Source organism: Myotis brandtii, unplaced genomic scaffold, assembly GCF_000412655.1.
Source record: "Myotis brandtii unplaced genomic scaffold, ASM41265v1 scaffold726, whole genome shotgun sequence".
In the NCBI taxonomy this organism is placed as follows: Eukaryota; Metazoa; Chordata; class Mammalia; order Chiroptera; family Vespertilionidae; genus Myotis; species Myotis brandtii.
This window is the reverse complement of record NW_005370869.1, coordinates 260,391-285,200: the sequence shown is the minus strand read 5'-3', so window position 1 is coordinate 285,200 and position 24,810 is coordinate 260,391. Positions and strand designations below refer to the sequence as shown.

At 39.1% G+C, this 24,810-nt stretch overlaps 1 protein-coding gene across 3 annotated transcripts in view; it reads left to right on the top strand.

Moving 5' to 3' along the window:
* LOC102252279 (ankyrin repeat and SOCS box protein 15) overlaps nt 1–21,154 on the top strand; it is a 49,006-nt gene extending 27,852 nt beyond the window's left edge. For 2 of the 3 annotated variants that reach the window (XM_014530154.1, XM_014530153.1), the window contains exons 4-11: nt 1,411–1,464; nt 1,551–1,682; nt 3,263–3,421; nt 9,098–9,343; nt 11,800–11,971; nt 13,873–14,443; nt 15,218–15,371; nt 20,600–21,154. In XM_014530154.1, coding sequence (XP_014385640.1) covers nt 1,411–1,464; nt 1,551–1,682; nt 3,263–3,421; nt 9,098–9,343; nt 11,800–11,971; nt 13,873–14,443; nt 15,218–15,371; nt 20,600–20,772 — 1,661 coding nt within the window. In that variant the 3' untranslated portion in view covers nt 20,773–21,154. The remainder of the gene's footprint in view (nt 1–1,410; nt 1,465–1,550; nt 1,683–3,262; nt 3,422–9,097; nt 9,344–11,799; nt 11,972–13,872; nt 14,444–15,217; nt 15,372–20,599) is intronic. The other variant, XM_014530155.1, reaches the window with a different exon arrangement.
* Nucleotides 21,155–24,810: the final 3,656 nt, after the last annotated feature.

The following is a 24,810-nucleotide window of genomic DNA, read 5'->3' as shown; positions in this document are numbered from 1 at the left end:
CGCTCAGGCAGAAGATGGAAATAACCTGGAGGGGAAATTTCTAGTTGAATTCGGTTGTGCATGATTGTCTATTTTCTAAATTAATGGAATGAAAAGGACAATAAATTTAAACAAATTTATAAGTACAGTTCATACAACTAATGTATAGATAGGTATACAGAGGTCTATTCTGTATATTCTAGAGCCCGTTCTGCTACTGACTCAGGCAACCTTTACTAGTATAAGTAATGTATTCTATATTTGCATCTTTAAAATATGAAGAGTAATGCTAGCCCACCTAGCTCGTATGTTCAATGAATAGGGAAAAGGTTGAGGGCTTCTATAATATATGGAGAAGTAATATATAAACCAGAGCCTATTTCATTATCTACTTTTCAAGTGACCGGAGTTAACAAATTATACACAAAATTGGTGTTTTATGTTGGCAGGGGTTATAGAGTCTAAAACTGCAAATATAGATTTCTGTCTTGGACAACACACATTATTCTTCTGACTAAACTAAACTTTAGTTTACTTTTACATTCTATTATAATAATATTCTGAAACTTAGTAGTGCTTTGGGATAGACTCAGTGCTATAAATTATTGTTTCTGAGCTTTTAAAAAATGGACATATTACATTTAAATTCCTGGCCTCCTTAATTTTTCTCCATGTCTTCAACAGGTTTTAGAACTTTAAAGTTCCCGGGAAAGCATTCACAGCCCTAGGATGGCAGCAAATGTTTCTGCTTGATAACGTTAAATCAATTTGTCATGAAATGCTTTGTTTCCTTTGAATAGATTCACCCCAGAGACTTGCCACGAGGCTTGAAATCATGACCTACTGGGCTGGTAACTGGGCGTTTGCTCTGCAAATGCTCAACCTGTTTTCACTTGTGGATGAGTTAAGACTAAACTCATCATGCGGGGTGGATCATAAGCCCCCAAAGGAGCCATCATTAATTAGCAATTGTTACGTTTAAAGCAGCAAACATTTATTGAGCATAGAATTTTTTAAATGGAAAGAAGTCTTAGGGACCTTTCTTTTACTCCCAGCACGTTACAGATGAAGAACCACCACTCAAAAAGGCTCACTGGCCTCCCCAGAGTCACAAAGCACAAAACCCGAGCCCAGTTCTTCTGACTCTGCCTCCAGTTGTTTACTCACTTCGTTGCTTGGCACTCATTTGAGAGACGGTGTTAACATCTTACATTTTATCATCTTCACTAATGGTCTTGCTTCTAGTGTATCATAAATATACTCGATATCTGACTCTGAGTCATTGCATTTTTAAGTGGATGAAATCAGCTGTGTGCATTTCCTTAAAATCTTGATTATTAAAATTATCTTCAGAACTCAATATAGATTAAAATGTTGGTTCCTCAGAGTATTTCACTTTTATAATTATGGCTTATGTTTCTTTCTCTGGAAGATTTGTGCCACTAAGTGATCAAAACAGAAAACTTGTAAAGGCCATAAAACATGGTAAGTGAGTGCATTGCCTACACTGGGGTGAATTCGAGATTCCATCTTGCCAGGAACAGACTTATCAGCCCATGTGCTTACTTTAGGCCACATTCTTGAGCTCCAGGAGTATGTGAAATATAAATATGCATTAGATGAAGCGGATGAAAAAGGATGGTTTCCCCTGCATGAAGCTGTTGTTCAGCCCATTCAACAAATACTCGAAATTGTCCTGGATGGTAAGAGAACATCAAGCCTCTTTGACCAAACGGAAGCAAGAATGTAGAAGTTGGGAGTGTTGTCAATGAATGTAACAAGCAAAAATAAGAAGCAGAATAAAATATTATTTGAAACTGAGAAAAGGCAATACCTATGTTTTAAACGTAGGGTACAAAAATTAGCACATTTTGTGAGTCTCCGGCTTCACCTTTGTGTCCTTCTAAGAATGTGACACAGGTTGGCTGGAAAATATGGTTAATCACCTAAAAGTGAGAGAAGTTTGTATATATCATGAATTAATTAATTTGAATATAAATCTTTTTTTAACCCTTGACCAAGGATAATATGTTTATTGATTTTATTATTTTATCTTTATTTTTAAAATATTTTTATTGATTTCCGAGAGGAAGAGAAAGGGAGAGATAGAAACATCAGTGATGAGAGAGAATCATCAATCGGCTGCCTGCTGCACTCCCCCTACTGGGGATCAAGCATGCAACCCAGGCATATGACCTCCTGGTTCATAGGTTGATTCTCAACCACTGAGCCATACAGGCCAGATTGTTTATTGATTGGAGAGAGAGAGGAAGCATTGGAGGGAGGAAGAGAGGGAGAGAGGGAGGGAAGGAGGGAGGGAGGAAGGAAGGGAGGGAAGAGGAGAGAAGAGAAAGAGAGAGAGAGACAGACAGACAGACAGACAGACAGAAGAGGTAAGAGAGAAACATTGATTGGTTACCTCCCATATGTGTCCCAACCAGGGATTGAACCCCCAACCTAGGTATGTGCCCTGAAAGGGAATTGAACCTGCTACCTTTTTGGTCTATGAGATTATGCTCCAACCAACTGAGCCACCTGGCCAGGGCTGAATATAAATCTCTTTGCTTTTGGAAGTCAGTTTTTAATTTTTCATCTTGAACTATTTCTTCATAATATAAACATTAATAAATATTATGGTAAATTGACCTTGCTCAAATATTAGTAATAATTTTCATGTTCTGATACAGTATTTTTCATACCTCAATGTCTAATAAAACACTTTGAGAGTGCTCTATCTTTCAACCTTCAGTGTTGCTCTCTGGTTCTATGTTGTAGAAGATAATGATGTTTCATGATTAACTATCCAGCCAGCTAGCCAGGTAAAGAAAATAGATAGCTAGACATATAGTCAGATATAGAAGATGATGTTAAGCGTAGTGTAGCTAACATATTCTGACAGGATACATTCATTCAAATATACTCTCAGTCCCACATTCACAGGCTTCATTTGACAAAAGCCAATTTCAGATGCAATTTAAATAACAATGCTAAGGATTGGGAAATTGATTTATAATTTATCAGGATGAAAATTTACAACCTATTTAAAGAAAGAGAGCACCTTGAGACATGCATGTTGGCTTTTTAGCTGTCAGTTTGATTCGCAGATCCATGCTCATCTACTTATACAATCATTTGAGAAACTTTACTCACATCTCCTTTTAGTCTTTGCTGCTTCATCAATCAACTTTGTTCAATCTAATATGTATAATATTGTATTATTCTGATCTATGCGATATCCTTTCAATAAAGATGTTTAACGTTATGCAATGCTTTCACATCTCAGCATCCTATAAGACACTCTGGGAGTTCAAGACCGCTGATGGAGAAACACCGTTGACTTTGGCAGTCAAAGCTGGTCTGGTGGAAAACGTAAGAACTTTACTAGAAAAGGGAGTGTGGCCAAACACCAAAAATGACAAAGGAGAGACACCTCTTCTCATTGGTAAATGACCTTTTTTCTAGAACTTTTTGTTTGCAATAAATAATAAATAGTTAATAAGTATTTATTGGAAACCACTATATATTGGCTAAAATTATGTGATCTCATCTCCTTTCTTTCCCTGGGTTCTCCCGTATCTCCCATCTCACCTGTCCTAAGATTTTGTTTTTCTAGCCCACAAAGAGGTCAAATGTGAAAGATCCTTCAGTACTAACTAACCAGGAGCAATCCAAACCAGTTTTATGAAACAAGAAGTACCAGTTCTAAAAGAACATTGGCTAGGTAGGGGCCAGCTGTAAGGAGGGTTGCATGTTTGGTGAATAGCCAGAGGCAAGAGGCAGAAGGGGACTCTGACGAGAGACTCCAGGTCCACATCAGCAATGAAGCCAAACTGGAAGGAAGAGGAGCCAGCAGATTGGGAGTACTCAGAGGCAGCCCTGGGCACCTACACGGAGTTAACCACCACGACACAGCAAAGGAATAATGAAAAACCTAACGGTGTCATTTCTCAGCGCATGCTCAGTCTGTGTATCCTGCTATTTGTAGACCAGTAGGAAGTGGCAGGTCTGTTTGCAGAGGCAGAGAGAGGTGATATTAACTACAAATGACCAGGGATAACATCACCTTTCTCTTAGAGACTGGGGTTGTAGAGTAAGAATTTGGGCTTTGGTATCAGATCTGTAGACTTATTTTCTCCTAGTTTTATTGAGATATAATTAACATAAAACATTGTATCAGTTTAAGATATATGACATGATTTTTGTATATTACAAAATGATTACCACAGTAAGTTTAGTTAACTTACATCACTTCATGTAGTTACAATTTTTTTTCTTACGATGAGAGCTTTTAAGATCTACTTTCTTAGCAACTTTCAAATACACAGTATAGTATTATTATATGGGACTTAGATCTTAGCTCTGAGATTACTATAGGCCTCAGTTTCCTCATGTGTAAAATGAAAATATACCACCTACCATGCAGACTTGTTATAAAAATTAGAGAAAATATAAATATACTAAACCCCTGCCACATGATAGATGCTCAGGGGAGGAGAGCCATTATTAAATTGTGTGTGTGTGTGTGTGTGTGTGTGTGTGGCAGGAGACGTAAGATTATTTATCAGCAATCCCAGAGAAAGAGAATAAGGCATCATGAGCTCTGGTCATAACTAGCTAACACTACCACAGCTCCTGTTCACAGGGAAATCACTAGAATTTTTAAAAGCAACCTTAAAATATTAACAGAAAACTCAGACAAGTCATAAACATTCCAAAAATATTTACATTCAACATTAATTCAACAACATCAATGCAAACAACATTTATTGAGACATTAGCTTAAGCCAGGTGGTGCACTGGGCAACATGGATATAAAGATGAGTGGAATGATCTTCCTCCTCTCAAAGAGTCTAGTAGAAGAGCTAGATATGACATAAGCAGAAAATTAATGTTACAAATACTATAATAAAGGTGTATATTCAAAGTAAACTAGGGAAGTAAGGAAGTACTGAATCTGTGAAACTTTCACAGATATAGTTGCTCTTGAGTTGTGACTTGGGGAAAGTAGAGGGTCATCCACAGACAGCGGAGGAAAATCTGGATATAACGTTAAATAAATGGGGCCACATTAGCCTGGAGTCACTCTGATCCGAGTCTGTCTTGCTCACTCTTGCCCCATGTCAGAGCTTTCTGCCTTCCTAAATTTAGATCTGATTGGCCAAGCTAATATTATAATAGTTAGGGTACAGGCAAAGCTTATGTAACAAAAAACACAGATCCCCAAAGCAAACAAACAACAACGACTTAAGAAGAAAGAAGTTCGTTTCTCTCTTAGACAACATTTCAGAGTGTGTGGCCCTTGGGTGGCCGGGTGGCTGTACCACCATCACACAGAACCTTCAGATGTCACCATTTCCCAGCCCGCGGGAAGGAGGAAAGAGGCAGCCTTGGGAAAGCATCTTCCCCTTTAGGAAGGTGACCTGGACATTGATAAAGCATTTCCATTCTTATGCCATGAGTTCAGGTTTTCTCACATAGCCTCACTTAGGTACAAGGCAGGCCTGGTTATGTAGAGTCTACCTGGATAGACTGTGACCGGCTAAAACTTGGGGCTTCTGTTGCTAAAACAAAAGAGGAAACACGAGTATAGAGGAACCCATAGCTGTCTCTGTATATGTGTTAACCAGCCTTTATGTCACCATAACATGGTGCTTCTCATAAATAAACCAGAGCTGTTATCCTGAGCTAGCACTACAGGCACTAAATAGAATATTCAGCTATGGGTTGATGCACCCTATTAATGTGATCTGCATTGTTTTTGTAAAGGCATATACCATGGAGTATCTGCAATGACATCCATGTATTTGTTGTTTCTATAGTCTTTGATTTCTTCTCCTACCTCCTCCTCCTCCTCCTCCACTTCTTCTTCTTCTTCTTCTTCTTCTTCTTCTTCTTCTTCTTCTTCTTCTTCTTCTTCTTCTTCTTCTCCTTCTCCTTCTCCTTCTCCGTCTCCTCCTCCTCCTCCTCCTCCTCCTCCTCCTCATCATCATCATCATCATCACACTTTGCAAATATAGAATTAGTCTCTACTTGCTGTTCCTAACCCACTTACCTCATAAAGAGCACACAATTGTCACTCATTTGTTTTCTTTTTGCTTCATGTAAATTGTTAAATACTTAATGCCCACAACAGAGCATTAAGCATTTCTTTGTATTTCAAAGTTTCATTTGTTGGTTTCTCTATCAGTATCTGAAGTGTGGGAAAGGAACTTGATCATTGAGTTATCAGTCAAAATAGAGTTAACATTTAGAAATAATATATATTTAAAACCAAATGGTAATATCAAAGAGAAGACAGAGTCTCATGAAGGAAATATTCTGGAGGTATTCACTTATGTTCCCATCATCCACATTTCTGGAGAATAAGAAATTTTCTTGGGTTAAATTCTTCAGGACCTTCATTGTGGAAACCACATTATCTTTTTAGGTTCATAGGAAAATGGATAATTCATGGCACTTTCTCAATTTTCTTCTTGAATCTGTGGGATGCTTTGAAATTTGCTACTCAGTCTATTAACTCATGAAGGAGAGATAAGAGAAAAAATTGCTGTTTTTTTTTTCTTTTTCTGGGCAATGTCAATCCCATTATTCTCATACTTATTTATTGATATTCATAAATGGCCCCCCAAAGTCACTTTTGGCCCGTCCATCCGCCATCTGGCCTTACTCTGATACTTTGATGTATTGCAGTCATGTTACACAGTTACTTGCTGAGTGGTTGATACCTGATTTGTGATGACCTGACACTTAAGGGTTTTGCACTCAAACTCCCTCTCTGCCCTGTCTCTGAAGTTGGTGTCACCTTTCTCTATCGGATAGCCATGAGGTTGTCCTGGCCACTGGGGCCCAAGGTACAGAAGAAGCCAGTTAGTTTTGCTTTGGACATTTCCTTTCTCACAAATCAACATAAGTTCTCTTCACTCCATCGCCTCTTTAGATCTTCCATTGCCTGTCAAGATACCTCAGAAAAAAACTGCTCTATTTGTATGTCATATGAGTCAGAAAATAAATCACTGCTAACAAGTGAATTATGTGAACAAAACACATATACCCACAGAGAAAGTGACAGGAATTTAAATAAACAGGAAAAGTGCCAGCAGACGATAAATGTACAAAAGTGCCTATAAACTATGCAAAATTCTCTAATGGGAATTCTCTAACTCCTGAACTGAAACTGGGTTTTCTTAAAATATTATTACTGAAGATATATATGTGTATTTTTTACTTCATAAATTATTTGTACGTGGTTATGTTACACAAATATAGTGTCTTGTTAATTTTCATTATTCAGCCATTTATTGATGAGGTATGTCTTTGTGGGTTAACTTGGGATGGGCTCCCCACAATTTGCATTGTTATGTTTATGGGAAAGAAAACATATTCTTTCCAAAAAAGTAAATTACAAGCAAAGTTTTATGTTTAAAAGTATTTTAAGTTGATGTGGCCTAGATATGCTGTTGTTCTCATGAAGAAAGACTAATATCTCTAATCAATATGTTCTCTGAATCAGGCAAAAGGGAAAAAATGCATTAGGAGCAAGTAGATAAACGAGGACACACCTCTTGGTTGGTTTGACTTATTGATGTTTGCTCTGCAATAACACCAGCTAGGATGAGGTAATTCACTGTAATTAGAGCTGCCAGTGGCAGGTGGGTGATTCAGAGAAATGCATTTGTCAACAGACTCTAATTTAGACAGTGAGTAGGGCAAAACCTGAAATCTCACTGCAGCGATGGCTTGCCTGCCTCCAAAAGCTTGTCTTCAGCCTTAGTTTAGGCCTTTGGGAGCCTTCTCCCTTGGCTTGGCCTTAGAGCCTTTCTGCATTCTGCCTCCTGGGTGCCCAGGGTGTCCTCTGTGGCCCCACATCTCCTCCCGCCTTTCCCAGCAAAAGCCCAGACTCTGAGTTCCTCTTCAAACACAAGACAGGATAGCCTTCTTCCCTAACCTGTAAAGTCCACAAGTGAGAAACATCTGTCTTTTTCTGTTGTCCACAGTGCCTAACACAGTGCCTTTCATATCGCGGCAAGTATTGAATGAATGAATGAATGAATGAACGAACAAACGAACGAATGAATCTGTATTTATCTCCATCTGCAGAGAGCAGCATTCATCCTGCTGTTTCTTAATAAGATTTTACTTGTTGATAAGAGAAAATGCATTACATCTTTTAGGGATATTTATATATAGCCCACCAGTGTGGCTCAGTGATTGAGTGTCGACCTATGAACCAGGTGGTCACAGTTTAATTCCCAGTCAGGGGCACATGCCCGGGTTGCTGGCTTGATCCCCATTAGGGGACATGCAGGAGGCAGCCGATCAATGATTCTCTCTCATCATTGATGTTTCTGTCTCTCTCTCCCTCTCCCTTCCTCTCTGAAATCAATAAAAATATATTTTTAAAAAAGTTTCATGATAAAGAGTGCACATTGCTAAGATAAGATGTTGTATATAATCTTTCTAAATTTTAATTTCTTCATTAACAAAATTAAAATAACATCTGCTGTTGGGTTGTATAAATTAAATAATGTATGTAAAACTTTTAGCATATTTAGGAGCTCAGTAAATGATAACTATTATTATTAATAATATCATTTCATCACTTTTAGAATCCTGAGGCCTTAGGGCTCATGAAACCCTTGAACCGCCTAAGGTCAGAGTCTTAAAGAAACAGCGGTGTTATCTTGTTTGCTTACACTTTGCAATAGAAATTTGTGGGGTTTATTATTATTTAATCCTCACCCAAGGATATTTTGCCATTGATTTTTAGAGAGAATGGAAGAGAGCGGGAGAGACAGAGAGAAATATCGATGTGAGAGAAACACATCAATTGGTTGCCTCTTGCGCTGGCCCCTACCAGGGCCCTGGCCAGGGAGGAGCCTGCAACCTAGATACACGCCCTTGACGGGAGTCAAACACAGGACCCTTTGGTCCACAGTCCGACACCCTATCCACTGAGCCAAACCGGCTAGTGCCTGCAATGGAAATTTGGATATAAGAACTGAAGTGGGGGTGAAAAATACGATATTCTCTTTTGATATTAAAATGGATAATGTTAACACGGTCTAATATTCATGTTCATATGCCTGCTGTCAATTGTCATTTTAAAAATCTCTTCAAGCTGTAAGAAGGGGCTCCTATGACATGGTGTCTGCTCTGCTCAAGCACGACAGCAGCCTGGACCAGCCCGGTGTCAAGCGCTGGTCGGCCATGCACGAGGCAGCCAAGCAAGGCCGCAAAGACCTCATCGCTCTGCTGCTGAAGCACGGCGGCAGCGTGCACCTGAGAGACGGCTTCGGAGTCACGCCGCTAGGGGTCGCTGCCGAGTACGGCCACTGCGACGTGTTGGAGCACCTGATCCACAAAGGTACGTGGCAAGGAATTGCACGTTCCTGGCTTGTCCCCTTTTCTCCATTCCTTGCTGGCTTCTCTTCCTCTTCTGAAAGTAACTGGGCATCCGGCTTTGGTGCCCAGCTCTCGACAGCCTCCCGAGTGGTCCCCTATTCCACAACTCAATTTTTAAAATATTTTTAAAAATATATATTTAAAAAATAAATAAATTTTTATTGATTTCAGAAAGGAAGGGAGAGGGAGAGAGAGAGAAACATCACGATGAGAGTAAAAATATATATTTAAAAAATAAATAAATTTTTATTGATTTCAGAAAGGAAGGGAGAGGGAGAGAGAGAGAAACATCAACGATGAGAGAGAATCATTGGACAGCTGCCTCTTGCACGCCCTCTACTGGGGATCAAGCATGCAACCCAGGCATGTGCCCTTGACCAGAATCGAACCCTAGACCCTTCAATCCACAGGCTGAAGCTCTATCCACTGAGCCAAACTGGCAAGTGCGCAACTAAACCGTATACACACTTACCTGCAAATCTGCACGCCCAGCTCAGATTGCTCTCTCTAAAAACAGCCCCGTTTTCACATAGATGGCTCCCAGGATCTCACACTCATCTTCTCCTAAACCAGCGGTTCTCAACCTGTGGGTCGCGACCCCTTTGGCGGTCGAATCACCCTTTTACAGGGTCGTCTAAGACCATCCTGCATATCAGATATTTACATTATGACTCATAACAGTAGCAACATTACAGTTATGAAGTAGCAACGAAAATAATTTTATGGTTGGGGGTCACAACATGAGGAACTGTTTTAAAGGGCCAGAAGGTTGAGAACCACTGTAATGGAATTCCTCTTCGTTCACACTTCTGATTTAATGATTTCTGTCATCCGAGACAAAGTAGATTTACCTCTACTTCTTCCATCACCTTCTTTTCTAAACCCAGTCAGGTGCCGAATGCTGCCGTGTCCCACTCACCTGTTCTCCTTGGCAGTCCCTCTGGTTTGCGTCCCGTTCAGGCCCCTCACATCTTCTCTGGACCCTGCAGTCATTTCTTAACTGTTCTCCAGGTTTCCAGTCTCCCCATCAGAGAATATTTACTGCATGCTGCACTCAGCTCCTCTGCCTGAAGGACAGGGCAATGGTGTAAATCAGTAAAGAGTCCTCAGTGGCTCCCCACTGCCCACGGCGTCATACACAGGCCCCCTCGGCATCATCCCGGATGGTTTCACCAGGTGTAACCCTCACTACTTCCAACGTGCATCCTGCACTCCAGCCAAATTAGATGCTGCTCCCCAGCATGCCTCCCATCCCGCGTCTGGGTCAGAGTCAGATGTTTGCCTTCATCCGGAATTCTGTCCAACATAATTCAAGATCACCTTCTTGAGACGCCTCCTCCCTGAAGCCTTCCCTAATTCTGCCCAACAGATTGTGATGTTGCCCCTCCTTTGAGACCTCCAAGTGCTTTATTAAGAATTAAGAAACCAGCCTGGCCAGCGTGGCTCAGTGGTTGAGCGTGGACCTATGAACCAGGAGGTCACGGTTTGATTCCTGGTCAGGGCACATGCCCAGGTTGTGGGCTCAATCCCCAGTGTGGGGGTTACAGGAGGCAGCCGATCAATGATTCTCTCTGATCATTGATGTTCTATCTCTCTCTCTCTCCCTCTCTCTTCCCCTCTGAAATCAATAAATATATATTCAAAAAAAGAATTAAGAAACCAAATTCTGAAACTGGTTTCTGCTACCTACTTATTGTCTGCCCCTAGCTTAGTTACTTAAACATCTGGTTCTGACTTTCCTCATCTGTAAATAAAGGCTAGGACCACAGGATCCCCAAGGATCATCTATGGGGAAAAGACTAACATTTTTGAGGACCTCAAAGTGCAGCCTCATTTAATTGTTAAATAAGTCTTATGACATAAGCTGTGCACCCTAGTTTACACGAGGAGATGTGGTTCATGCAAAGTAAGTAGCTTGCCCCCCACTACCACAGTCAGCCGCAGAGCCGTACTTCAAGCACAGACTTTTTCCCCTACATGGAACCTGCTGGTCCTGATGTTGGGTGAATGTTACAGTTTGTGTTCTTTGATGATTTTTTTTTTTGTTTCATTTCCCCTCTGAGTTTCTTAAAATAGATTTATTATCTTAGGTTCTTCTGTTGAGTCACACCCAGTGTTTCCACATACAGCACAGTTGGTAAACATTTGTTGAAATAGAGTGTTAACTGTTGTCTTTTCCCAGGAGCATTTGTTATAGAAATTGACTTATTTCTCAGATGTTCTAATGATGCAAAGGTTTTCTAATAAAATAAAACATGCTGCATAATTGTTTATTAAAAATATTGAGAATGTAGATGTTCTTAACTCTATACTTTTAATTTTAAGTCCTAACTAGAAAGGAAAACAATCGTCTAATTTGAAGGAACCCATCTTTCCAGTCCACCCAGTTATCACTGTGCCATGTGTTCATACTGCCAGGGGGTGATGTGTTTGCTTTGGCGGACGATGGGGCGTCAGTGTTGTTTGAGGCAGCAGGAGGGGGCAATCCTGACTGCATCTCTCTCCTGCTGGAATATGGAGGAAGCGGAAATGTGCCTAACAGAGCAGGGCACCTTCCTATACACCGAGCTGCCTACGAGGGACATTACCTGTGAGTGATCAATCATAGGATGGTCATTTTTACTTAAAAAAAATACAAAATTGCATATATAATAGAATCATAATTCTCTCTAAGTAATAACCCACCGAATCCAAAAAGAAATAGGCAAAATGTTCAAATTTTTTGGTCTTCTAAACATGTCAATTTTTTCCCTTTTTATATTTTTACTTTTTAACAATTTAAAAAATTTTCAATTACAGTTGACATACAACATTGTATTAGTTTGAGATGTACATCATAGTGTTTAGACATTTGTATACCTTATGAAGTACTCACCCCACCAAGTCTAGTAGCTATCTGACATTACACATAGCTATTACAATATTATTGACTCTATTCCCTGTGCTGTACTTTACATCCCATGACTATTTTTATAACTGCCCATTGGTACTTCTTAATCCTTTTACCTTTTTCACCCATCTCCAAAGAGGCCCACACCAATACACATCATAATATATTTTTGTACTTTATAAATTTTCCACATTGAATGTATACTACGTACTTTTATAATGAAGAGTTTCTCTTTTAGAGGGAAGTTACACATGAGAATTCTTCACAAGCCATCCAAATATGTCCTCCTGTTTTTTTTAACTGTGTTCATAAAAGACTATAGAGTTTCTAAAAATGTTGCCCTTTGAAAAGAATTAAAATTTGTGGAAATGCTATCAGTATTACTCTAATTATTTAGCAACATGAATGGATATTATAGTATAATGTCAAATGTATTATTGAGTAGAAAAGTCTCATTATAAGTATAGAGTTCTTTATTCTAAAAAAATGGCTGGATAGATTTTTAAATCACAGAAGTGCCACAGTTGGCATATCAATAGAAGTCTATAATCATTATATTAAACTACCTGCAATGAGAGGTTGGTTTTAGGCAATGAAATATATTTAATAATTTCTAAAACTTTGAAATACTTAGGCTTTGTCACCTTCAGTGGCCACATCAGCTAAGTGGCCAATGACATAATTAACGCTAAGTGACACGTTGTTAAAGTTTACCTGGCTGTGTTCCCAGTGTTCATAAATTCACACATGGTAGCTCTGAGATAGGCACCAGAGATCAAGTTATCCTTGCAGGTGGCTCTCATACATGTTTAGTTGGTCAGTCAAGTGTGGAATTTACAGCTATCCCAAGTCCTTAGAAACATAAGCAGTGGTTAGTTCTCTCAAGTGGACTGTTATAAGGTTGATGAAATAAGAAAGAATCGTCTTATGGCTAATAATTCAATTTTGAGTTATCCTGAAGTAGACAGGATGTTCATGGCCAGTGGTAAAGCGTGGGTAGCTCAGAAAACGGTGAAGGAGGAGTAATGAATGAGAATTCAAGAGGCCTAAAATCTCACCCTTGCTCCACGTCTGTGTGGCCTTGGACAAGTCCTTTCCCTTCCTCCAGGCTTCATATTGCTCTTCTGTTAAATGAAGGAGTTGCACTGAGTGATGTTCAAGGCCACTTCCGGCTTTAATTTCCCGTGACTCCATGATTCTAATGGTCAAGCTTATGAAGCATTTCTCTATGGCTTCAGATGGGCTTACCTTTCTGTTATAGTTTTCATTAAATAGCATTGGTTGCTGGTAAATTGTATGTTGTTCAGAGAAGAATTGGAAGATGGGGAGGGTTCCTGAGGAGCCAAAATTCTAGGGCCAAACATGTGATCCCCAGGAATATTTAGAACAGGAAGCTAAATAAAAACTAAACTACATTACACTAAACCAAATAGTAGTAAGTCAGTGGACAAAGGTTATATGTCTTTGTATAAGGTTATCTAGGAGAAGTAAAGAAAACTAAAACAAACTGCACTCATTTGTCTAATGAGGAAGCTGGTTTAATTAATTTCTCGATTGTCTTCATGCCATGTGGATATTTGATTTATCATTTTTCTTTTCAGTGCACTGAAATATCTTATCCCAGTAACATCCACAAATGCGATCCGGAAAAGTGGGCTAACACCAATTCACTCAGCAGCAGATGGGCAAAATGTCCAGTGCCTAGAACTGCTCATTGAAAATGGTTTTGATGTCAACACTCCGCTCGCTGACCACATTTCTGCGAGCTATGATGATGAGAGGAAGACTGCGCTGTATTTTTCAGTTTCTAATAACGATATCCATTGCACAGAAGTTCTTCTCAATGCAGGTGCGGATCCAAACCTAGATCCCCTCAACTGCCTGCTTGTGGCAGTGAGGGCCAACAATCATGAGATCGTCCGGCTGCTTCTCTCCCATGGAGCTAATGTCAATTGCTATTTTATGCATGTGAACGACACGCGTTTCCCCAGCGCCATTCAGTATGCCCTAAATGATGAGGCGATGCTGAGGCTGTTGCTGAATAATGGGTATCAAGTGGAGCTGTGCTTTCAGTGCATGCACGGAGACATCTTTGGGAATTCGTTTGTGTGGTCAGACATCGAGGAAGAGGTGCTGCCAGGGTGGACATCGTGCATAATAAAGGATAACCCGGTGAGTTACATCCTTTTGTTCTGCATCTTTTCATTTCATTTTTTAAAAAATAGATTTTTGTTGATTTCAGAGAGGAAGGGAGAGGGAGAGAGAGATAGAAACATCAATAGTGAGAGAGAATCATTGATCGGCTGCCTCCTGCACACCTCACACTGGGGATCGAGCCCGCAACTCAGGCATATGCCCTGACGGGGACTTGAACTGTGACCTCCTGGTTCATAGGTCAATGCTCAACCGCTGAGCCGTGCCAGCTGGGCTCATTTCTTGTTACATCTCCAAATCAGCCTAACTTTGGCTCATTGGGAGATGTAACAAGAAAAGAAAAATCAACTCTAACTTTGATATTTTTCTCACTCTTGAACTTTTATTAGCAATAATATGGGGATATAAGAGTAAAACTAGGCACCAAAGAGGGTGTTTATTTTTCTTGAATTGAAACTGAATGTAGAAGAATGTGAAAATGTATTCAGTTAATAACTTATGCTTATTCAGTGGGATATTGGGGCTAAAAGCATGGAAGGAAGAATCCTGGAGAGAAGCATGATTTTTCCATGTTATGCTGGCTACATCACATCAGAGCCAGGCATATAACTCCAGGACCCATTGTTTCACAGAAACAAGCAAACAATTTGTTTTTCTTTTTTGTTCATTACAAGGAGATACCTTTTATTTCCTGTAAAAAGACAAAGATAGTAATTTTCATAACAAAATTGAGTGCTTACGTATATGGTATATTAAAAGTACTACTAAGTTAAATTTTATCAATTCTCTCAGTTCTGTGAGTTTATTACAGTTCCTTGGATGAAACACTTGGTAGGCAGCGTTATTCGTGTATTAATAGATTACATGGATTATATCCCTCTGTGTGATAAACTGAAGTCTGCACTGGAAGTACAGAGAGAATGGCCAGAAATCCGTCAAATACTAGGTAAAAACAAGTTTTGCCTACAAAATTTTTTATGAAAAATGTCTATAGGGGAAATTTCTCAATGTTATCTTTGATACTTTTTTCAGTACTACTTTATTTTCACTGTTTTTGAAAGTCGCCCTTACTATTTCCTCTGATTTAAGATACTAATATTGTTTTGCTTTTCTTAATACTTTCTAACTCTTTGATTGTATAATAGGTAATATTATAACTATATTAACATTCTAAATAGAACTCATTTTTTAAAGTTAACTTCTAGACTATCATAAAGTATGTAGACTGTAATCTCCATATGGGCAGGAATCTGTTTTGTTTATTTTTATATTCTCAAGGCTTTGCATAATTCCTAGTAAGTGCTAAATAGTCAATAAATACTGAGTAAATGAATGAATGGTGTGTATTAGAATTATCCTTTTTGATATGCTCTCTCTCTGGTCTTTATTGACACATTCCTACCATCAACTGTTTTTATTATAGACAGGCTACTTTGTGTTCTCGAGGTTAAAGTTTAGTTATAAATGTGAATTATATTACAAATGTTTCAATAAAATGGCATTTAAAATTAATTCAAATACATATAGAAACTAGGAAAAAATAACAGATGGGAGAGGTTTTCTCTTTCAAAATATGATTTGGAAAAATGAACTCCCAAAGCTACTTGGACATCAGTTGCATGGAGCCTAAAGAAGCATCATAGAACTTTACATCACATGCATATAATCTGGCACTCTTAATAAACCCAAATCATCCATGAATGGATTAACAAAACCTCAACAACTAATTCTTTAGGATCAGGCAAATTTTAGGTAGATTATATTTTTCAGTCAATAAGATAAAACTTATATGTTGACCTGATTTACATATCAAATTTGTTAGGTATAAAGTTCTATAAAAAGAAATATGAGTGATAAAGCAGTTTTCATTTAAACATTTAGTTTCAATCAGAGTCTCACACATGAAATGAATTCACCTGAGTTTTTTGTGGGAAGGATGGAGACTTTGACTAGAAAGATTGATAGTTCAAATGCAGATTTGGAGGTAAGCTTGGATTTTCTCAAATGACTTCCCCTTGAATGAGTTCTACAATAGAAGAGACTTCGTGGGAACTAAAATTGGAATCTTAGAGAATCTGATGAGTAACGCAGCATTGTGAACCTAGAAATTGACCTCTGAGGATAGATGGACCTAGGATAGCATAAAATTCTGGCCTTATCTAGGAGCAGGATTGCTGAGTTGTATATGTCATTCAGGGCTGATATTTTCATGGAAACAAACAACAATTTGTTGTATCATTCCTTTTTCATTGAAGAGAGGGGAATTTTTTATTTTCTGAAAAAAGACCAAAATAGCATACTAGCCATGTGATTTTGAGAAAGTTACTTACCCTTTTTATGCCAAGGTTTCCCCACTGCAAAATGGGGCTAGGACAGTAGTTACCTCATAAGGTTGTTGTGGGAATTTAAAGAGATGATGCATGGCCCGGCTGGTATGGCTCAGTGGTTGAATGTTGACCTCTGAACCAGGAGGTCACAGTTCGATTCCCAGTCAGGGCACATGCCCAGATTGCAGGCTCAGTCCCCAGTATGGGGTGTGCAGGAAGCAGCCGATTGATGATTCTTTCTCATCATTCACATTTCTATCTCTCTCTCCCTCTCCCTTCTTCTTTGAAATCAATAAAAATATATTTTAAAAAATAAATAAAGAGATGATGCATGTAAGGTGCTTAGCATACTATGTAGAACATTAAAACACTTAATAAATTTAGCTATTTTATAAACTACAATATTCGTGTTTTTATATTATTTTTATTATACATAAGTCTATGTGAAGTATGAAATGCACATGTAAAGTATGTCACGAAATACTCACAACTTGTAGAGTTGTGTGCTGTCATGCTGATTTTTATCAATAAAAAACTGAGGCAAAGGGGAATTATACAACAGTCTGGACCCTATGAATTCAGGAAACTGGGCTGACAGGCCAGCCTTTCTGAACTGGGCCCACAATGGGATAACCACGAAATCAAGCAGGATGGAGATAAGAGAGGTCCACATGAGGGGGGTGCAAGCAAAACCGGGAAACCTCAGAGAGCAGGACACCGGTCGTATTGAGGATCATTGCAAGAAGGCGACAGAATAAGAAGCTCTGTTAACTTAAAAGAGCTATCTTGAACCTAGCTTCCTTCCAGAAATTCGGGAAAACTAAATTCCCATAAAAATGAGCAACAGAAAAGTATCACAGTCAAACCTCATATAAATTTATTATAAGAAAAATATAAACAGTCATGTCAAATTTTTAAAAATATTGTCAATTGTCAATACTATAGTGCAGGGCAAGCATGTCAAACTCATAGTCCACGGGCCACATGTGGCCCACAATGAATATTTTTGCGGCCCAGCCAATATAACGGTATGTAAGAAATGTTTTACCCATAAAAATGAGCAACAGAAAAATATAAATAGACATGGTAAATTTTCAAAAATATTGTCAATTGTCAATACTCTAGTGCAGGGCAAGCATGTCAAACTCATAGCCCATGGGCCACATGTGGCCCACAATGAATATTTTTGCGGCCCAGCCAATATAAGGGTATGTAAGAAATGTTTTAATAAAAATTTCATCACTTAATTTTTACAATATCTTGTTATACATAATTATTTATAACAAACTACAACATTCACTAATGACTGATTACTATAATCATGTTGCATTCATTTCCCTTATGTGCCTTACACACAGGTGCACCATTTCTCTCCACTAATAATTTACTAGCAGCGAATATTTTAGCGGCCAATTGCCACGTCATTAGTCTTGTACTGGCTTGTTTGGTATGTGCAACAGGAAATATTTTGCTTTCAGAGAACAAGAAAAAAAGGTTTATTTGCATCACACTTATTAATTTGTGCAGTTATTCAGTGTCTGGTAAGTTAATGTTCAAGAAAAAATATTAATTTTTATTAAATATTCTATTATTTTATATTAACAATCACTCATTTATTTCAGCCCTTTGTATTCAGCATGTCTCTATTGAAATAAATCTACATTTCTATGAAAATTGAAGCTTTTGTTTTGTTGTGGCCCACATAAACTTAAACCTTGTTTATTTTGGCCCGTGTTAGCCTTTGAGTTTGATATGCTTGGTGTAAGCTAAACACACTGAGATGATGAAGTGCTACAAGAAGTGATTCCTGTACAAGTCAGAATAGTAGTTTCTTAGAGGGGAGGAATAAATGAAGCTTGGGGTGGACTTTGGAAGGAATTCTGGGGTGGCTAGAGAAGTTCCTCTATTATAACCTGGGAGGTAAAGATGTTGACCTAATAATCCTATATAATAAAAGGCTAATATGCAAATTGACCAAACAGTGGAACGATCGGTCACTATGACTCGAATTGACCACCAGGGGCAGACGCTCGATGCAGGAGCTGCCCCCTAGTAATCAGTGCGCTCCCACAAAGGGAGCACTGTTCAGCCAAAAGTCGGGCTCATGGCTGGTGAGTGCAGCGGTGGTGGCAGGAGCCTCTCCCCCCTCCACAGCAGCGCTAAGGATGTCCAACTGACAGCTTAGACCTGCTCCCTAAGCCAGCAGTCGGACATCACCTGAGGGCTCCTGGACTGCAAGAGGGCGCAGGCCGGGCTGAGGGGAACACCCCCCACCCCGAGTGAATGAATTTCGTGCACTGGGCCTCTAGTCACTTATAATAACTTAAGAAGCTATACATTTGTTCAGTGGCTTTACCTATATTTTATTTTACAATAAAAAGGTTAAAAGATTTTGGAGATCATAAGGGCAAAAAACCTAAAGTTTAGACAAATTAATTTTCCAAAGTTTTAGACATAGACAACAACAAAGCAAGGATTTGAACCCTTGCATGTCTCATTTCAAAACATAGGCTCTTTCTCCAACACCAATGTGTTTCCTGTCGTAGAATATTTTGCTTCTAATTAGTAATTAATTTTCCATGTGTTTATACTGAAAAAGATTGACCGATTCTTATGACTTTAGAAAGGCAATCCAAATATAAATAAGAGGAATGTTTTTGTTTGTTTCAGTCATATATTGCAATCAGAATGTAAGTCAGTTGATTGCTATAAGTATGGATAACCACTGGATGTCAGCATTTCTCCAGGTATACAGAAAGCAGTATAGTATTTGTTAGGGAAGAAAATTAAATGGTAAAAAAAAAAAAAGATGGGTTTATTCTGCCTATTTGGGTAACAATTATTTTGCCTCAATAGTTTTTGAAAAACATTGCTTTAAGGGAAATTCACCTTTAATTAGGCCTTCCAGACCATTCCTCTGGGATGTAAGCTCCAGGAAGGCCGGCAAAGAAATAATTTGCATGTTTATCGCCTCAAGTGTAATAAAAATGTGATGTCTTTTATTTTTGAATTGAGTGATAGTTCACATTATTGAATGGCTACAAGGTACCAAGTACTTTTCTAATACTTTACATGAATTAATTAGTTTGGTCTTTAAACAACCCTAAGAGGTAGGTCCCGTTCTTACCCACATTTCACAGATGAGAACACTGAGTTCACAGAGGTCAAGTAACTCGCCTAAGGTCACACAGATACTAGGTGGCAGGGCCCCAGCATTTTCATCCAAGCTGATCGAGCCCAGGGCCTACGGCTGAGCCCTTGTGCGATGCTGCCCTCCACCAGCTCACATTGCCAAGATAATGTATCAGTGCTGCCATTGCCATCGAGATCAAGTAAGAGTTGAAAATAAAGACTAACTCTGATATTTAACCTTAGCAGATTTTTAAATATAAAATGTTTAGGTGTCAGACACGGAAACAAACCTAAGAACCATGGACATACGGAATCATCTGCATCAGATATTTCCTAGATAGTTATTCATCAGAAAGATTGGTAGGAGAGAAAGAAAGTAAAGAAATATGTCTCTGTAACACTCAATTCTAAGGAGTAAGTCGGAGGAGGTGCGAGCAGTTGCTCGCTTAAAGGAAGTCCATTCATTCATTTAACATCCCCGGGTTGAACACCCGCTATGAGCGAGGCTGTCTTCCTGACCCAGACAGACTGCATGCCGGCCTTCCTGGAGCTTACATCCCAGAGGAACGGTCTGGAAGGCCTAATTACAAGGTGAATTTCCCTTAAAATCACCGTTGTTAACGTGTGCATACCTATTGGTGTTATTCTAATAGTCCGTATCTTCCAGATCAATGCACTAATACCGGTTTTTACTTGTTTTTCCCATTCATTTTAGAGAATCCTTGCTCATTAAAGCATTTGTGTCGGTTAAAAATCCGAAGAATTATGGGACTCCAGAGACTCTGCCAGCCAGCCTCCATAGAGAAGCTTCCTCTGCCACCAACCATTCAAAGATACATACTATTTAAAGAGTACGATCTCTATGGACAAGAGCTAAAGCTGCCATAACTTATAAGTAACATTTTAGAATGTGATTTTAAAAAATATTTCTTGGAATCATTTTACCTCCTTAACTGTGTTTAAATCCATTGACAGTTTTATAACAGGATCCTGTGTTCTTATGAGAACACCACATTTCACATCTTTAAAGACCTTAACATTGTGATTTTTTAAAATTTTAAGTATAGTTAATATACAACATGATATTGGTTATATTAGTTTCAGATATACAACATCGTGATTTGACATTTTTAGACCTTATAATGCGATCATCCTATTAATTCTAGTAATCATCTGTCACGGTGAAAACAACACAATATTATTGCTATATTCCCCTTCCCCTTTTCACCCATCCCCCCATCCCTCCCCTCTGACAACCATCCTTTGGGATACATTGTGATTTTTTTTCCATTTAATCTTTATTGCTGAAAGTATTACATAAGTCCTCCTTACCCATTAAACATTGTGATTTTTTTAAGCAAGTCAATATTTTGTATTTGACTCCCTGTTGATTTTCTTCCCTTGCAACAAGTCTTCAAACTCTCCCTATCAAGTGGCTCCTACAATATCCATCAGCAAGTCTCTCCTCTGTTTATAAAACAAACAAAAGACCCACTTTTTCAAAGCCACAGCTTCAGCCCTTCCTCCCCTTTCTCTCCTGGCCAAGCTGCATGAACGAGCAAGCGCCTTCCTGCCTGCGGATTCACACACTCTATCTGGCTCCTGCTCCCGCTGCGCCATTCTCCGGGTCCTTGGCAAGTTCCTGCTGCGAATGGCAATGAGCATTCTTCGGTCCTTTCCGCTGATTCCCGCAGCACCTGACCCTGGCCTGCCCCTCCTGGAAAAGGTCTTCCCGTGGTTTCCACAACGCCTCTGCCTTCGTGCCTTGGCTCTCCTCCCCACCCGTGTGTTTCTGGCTTCTTTCTGCGTCGCTCATCGCCTGCCAACCCTTTTGTAATATGTCTTAAGCCCTCTTCTCTTCTGATGCTACAGTCCCTGGGGCATTGCATCCACGTTCACAGTTCCAATGGCTGCCTGTGTGCTGTTGACTACGAAATGCATATCTGAAGTTCAGCTCTTTCTCTCGTGTGCTTGAGACCTGTGTAGACCATTGCCCTGATGTACATGAACACAAAGACACCTCAAGTTCAACGTGTCACAAATGAACTCACTACCTTCCTCCGCCAAAAGGCTCCTTCTCCTATATTGTCTAGCTCAATGGTTAGTGCAACAATCACTTCCGTCTCCCAGGTCAAAAGCCTGGACATCAGCCTCCACCATCCCATTTTCCTTACCCAATGTAACAGATCACCAAATCCTGGTGTGTTTATCTCTTGAAATCATCTTCTCAGTCTCACTGGCTCGGCCCTAATTCCAGCTCTTACGTCCATTGTCTGGGATCCTGTAGAACGGCCTCACGGGCCTTCCTTCCTGTTGTCTCACCCCATTTAACATGCATTCTACACACAACATCACAGGGTGATCTTTCACAAATGCAGGTAGAGTTTCACTCCCCTGCTTAAAATCATTCCCACTGCTCTTAGGATAAAGTCCAAAGTTCCTCATGATCTAATTTCCTGCCTTCCTCCTCAGTCTTATTTCTCAATGTCTCCCTCACCCCTCCCCTTCAACCATAGTAAACCACTTTTAAAAACGTATTCTTCGAACAGTGATTCCCAGACCTATGTGAAAACTACACATCAGTAGTTTTTGTTTTACTAGTTTTAAAAATGGGGTCATTTATCTAAATATACACAGAGGATCTCAGGCAGAGGGAGTAGGAAATGCAAATAGATTTGTATGTGATCTACTATCACTGTCATTTCATAAAAGAGCAACCATTTTAGTGCCAGAAAATAAGGCGGCCTTAAACTCAATTTTTAAAATTCTACACATCAGTAGTTTTTGTTTTACTAGTTTTAAAAAATGGGGTCATTTATCTAAATATACATAGAGGATCTCAGGCAGAGGGAGAAGGAAATGCAAATAGATTTGCATTATCATCTACTATCGCTGTCATTTCATAAAAGAGCAGCCATTTTAGTGCCAGAAAATAAGGCAGCCTTAAACTCAATTATTAAAATGGAATGACTTTAGCTTAGGAAAGACTTACCACACTGTCCTCATTTTCCTATTGATGGGTGAAAATTTCATTCTGGCCCAACAAGTATCTTAGCTTCTTTGTTATAGACCACGCTCTCTTACATCTCGGGAGTCTTTGCACTTTCTTTTCCTTCTATCTGGAATCCTCTTTCCATCTCCTTCCTCCTCTCCGATGATCTAAGTTGTCTTAGATCATCGAATTGCCTTAGACTACACGTTGGCAGAAAAAGGAGGTGTATGACACCAACGCGGATCAGGTAGAGACGAGCAGCCCTAAGACCAGACAGAAAGCTACCTGGCTTCAGCAGACATTAGACCATCACACCCCGCTCTTTGAGCGAACCGAAGATTGGTTTGCAAGTCTATTTTCATAGATACCACAAGAGCTCAGGTCCATATTTGGAGGAACTTCTTCATTAGGCTTAATCATTCTTTTCTTTATAATGCTTGCCTGTGTTTTGAAGCTCTTTGTGGCTTGTTTTTCCCTGTGCTGGAAAAACTGTACCTGCTGGGAGAAATACATCTGCCTTTAGCTCATGAAATCTTGCTTTACAATGGGCGCAAGTGTTTCCCCTTATCCTGCAGGTCTCAGCATTGATGTTGCCTCCTCTAGGGAGGGAGGCCCCAGCACAGCAATTCTCATGCTCTACTATAGGTGCCTGTGTTCTCCTCTGTCTGCCCCGATAGATAAGCTCTGTGAGGGCAGGGTCTATGTCTGCTTTGTCTTCCAGTGTTTTCTTAGGGCTACATACATTCCCTAAGGCACGGAGAGGGTTCAAACATCATTTGTTCAATATGTTGAATGAGTGAATGTTGTACGAGACCCAGACAAAAATAAGCAATGACTTGTGGTAAATGATAGTTTTGACTCTCTGAATTGGGTACATAATATTAATAATGTAATTATTTAAATTTATTTTTCTTGGATTTTAATGTTTTATCTTAAGAGTCACTGCACTCTTTCAATTGTAATGCCTCACTGGTTGTGAATTTTTCAAATTGTATTTAGCTTTAGTTAACTCTGAGATATAAATAAGTATAAAAATTACCTGTGCAATTAGAGCTATAGTTGTATTCCCTAAAGACTATATTTTTATATAAATTAAACTGTAATGTATTTAATTAGAACTATAATGTTTTATGTATAGGATTTCACAATTACGATGTTGCTCTCCTACTTGAGGCTAAAATGCACTGTTACCACTAAATAAATAAAAAATAACTATAAGCATACAAGTTTGCCATACGACTTCAGACATTAAATAAACTAAATCTTTGACATTTCCTTTAATGTATTTTTGCATAAATGCGTTCACGATACTCTAAATATTAAATAAATTCTAGTACACTAAAGCTTTGACATTTTATTTAATGTAGTTTATGTAAATTTATTCAAGAAATACATGAATATAAATATATGAATTCACTGCACAGGTTTTTAAAATGTTTTTTGGGGGGTTTTTTGGTGTCTGTGAAGTAGGGGAAAAATGTATTCTATGAAACAGAGGCAATCACTGTGTCCCAGATGGATTTGATCTTTTTCTTATCACATCTTGAACTTTCCTAGCAGTGTTTTTTGTTCTTGGGTGGTCTGGGTGGTAAGGAGAATGAATTTCTATCTAATTAGGACTCTGTTTCTCTCAGAATATGTCACTATCTGGAAGAGGGCCACAGCTGCTCATCCCTGTGAGCCTTTGGAGAAGCCAAACATTCTACGGTGGTGCCTGTGTAACCACCGTGAAATCGACGGGGTAGTGTTTTGATGACATCCTTCCATGCTGCCATGATGTCACGGCCGTTTTGGTCGCTGTGGGTTCTATTTTGTATTCTACAGAAATCCCGGAAAGAAAGAAGCAGGTTTGACCTCTCAGGTGAGTGTGTTTTATTTAGTTTTTCAGGAGGTGATCTTTAAATAGTATTTCCATTTCCAACCTAAAATAATTT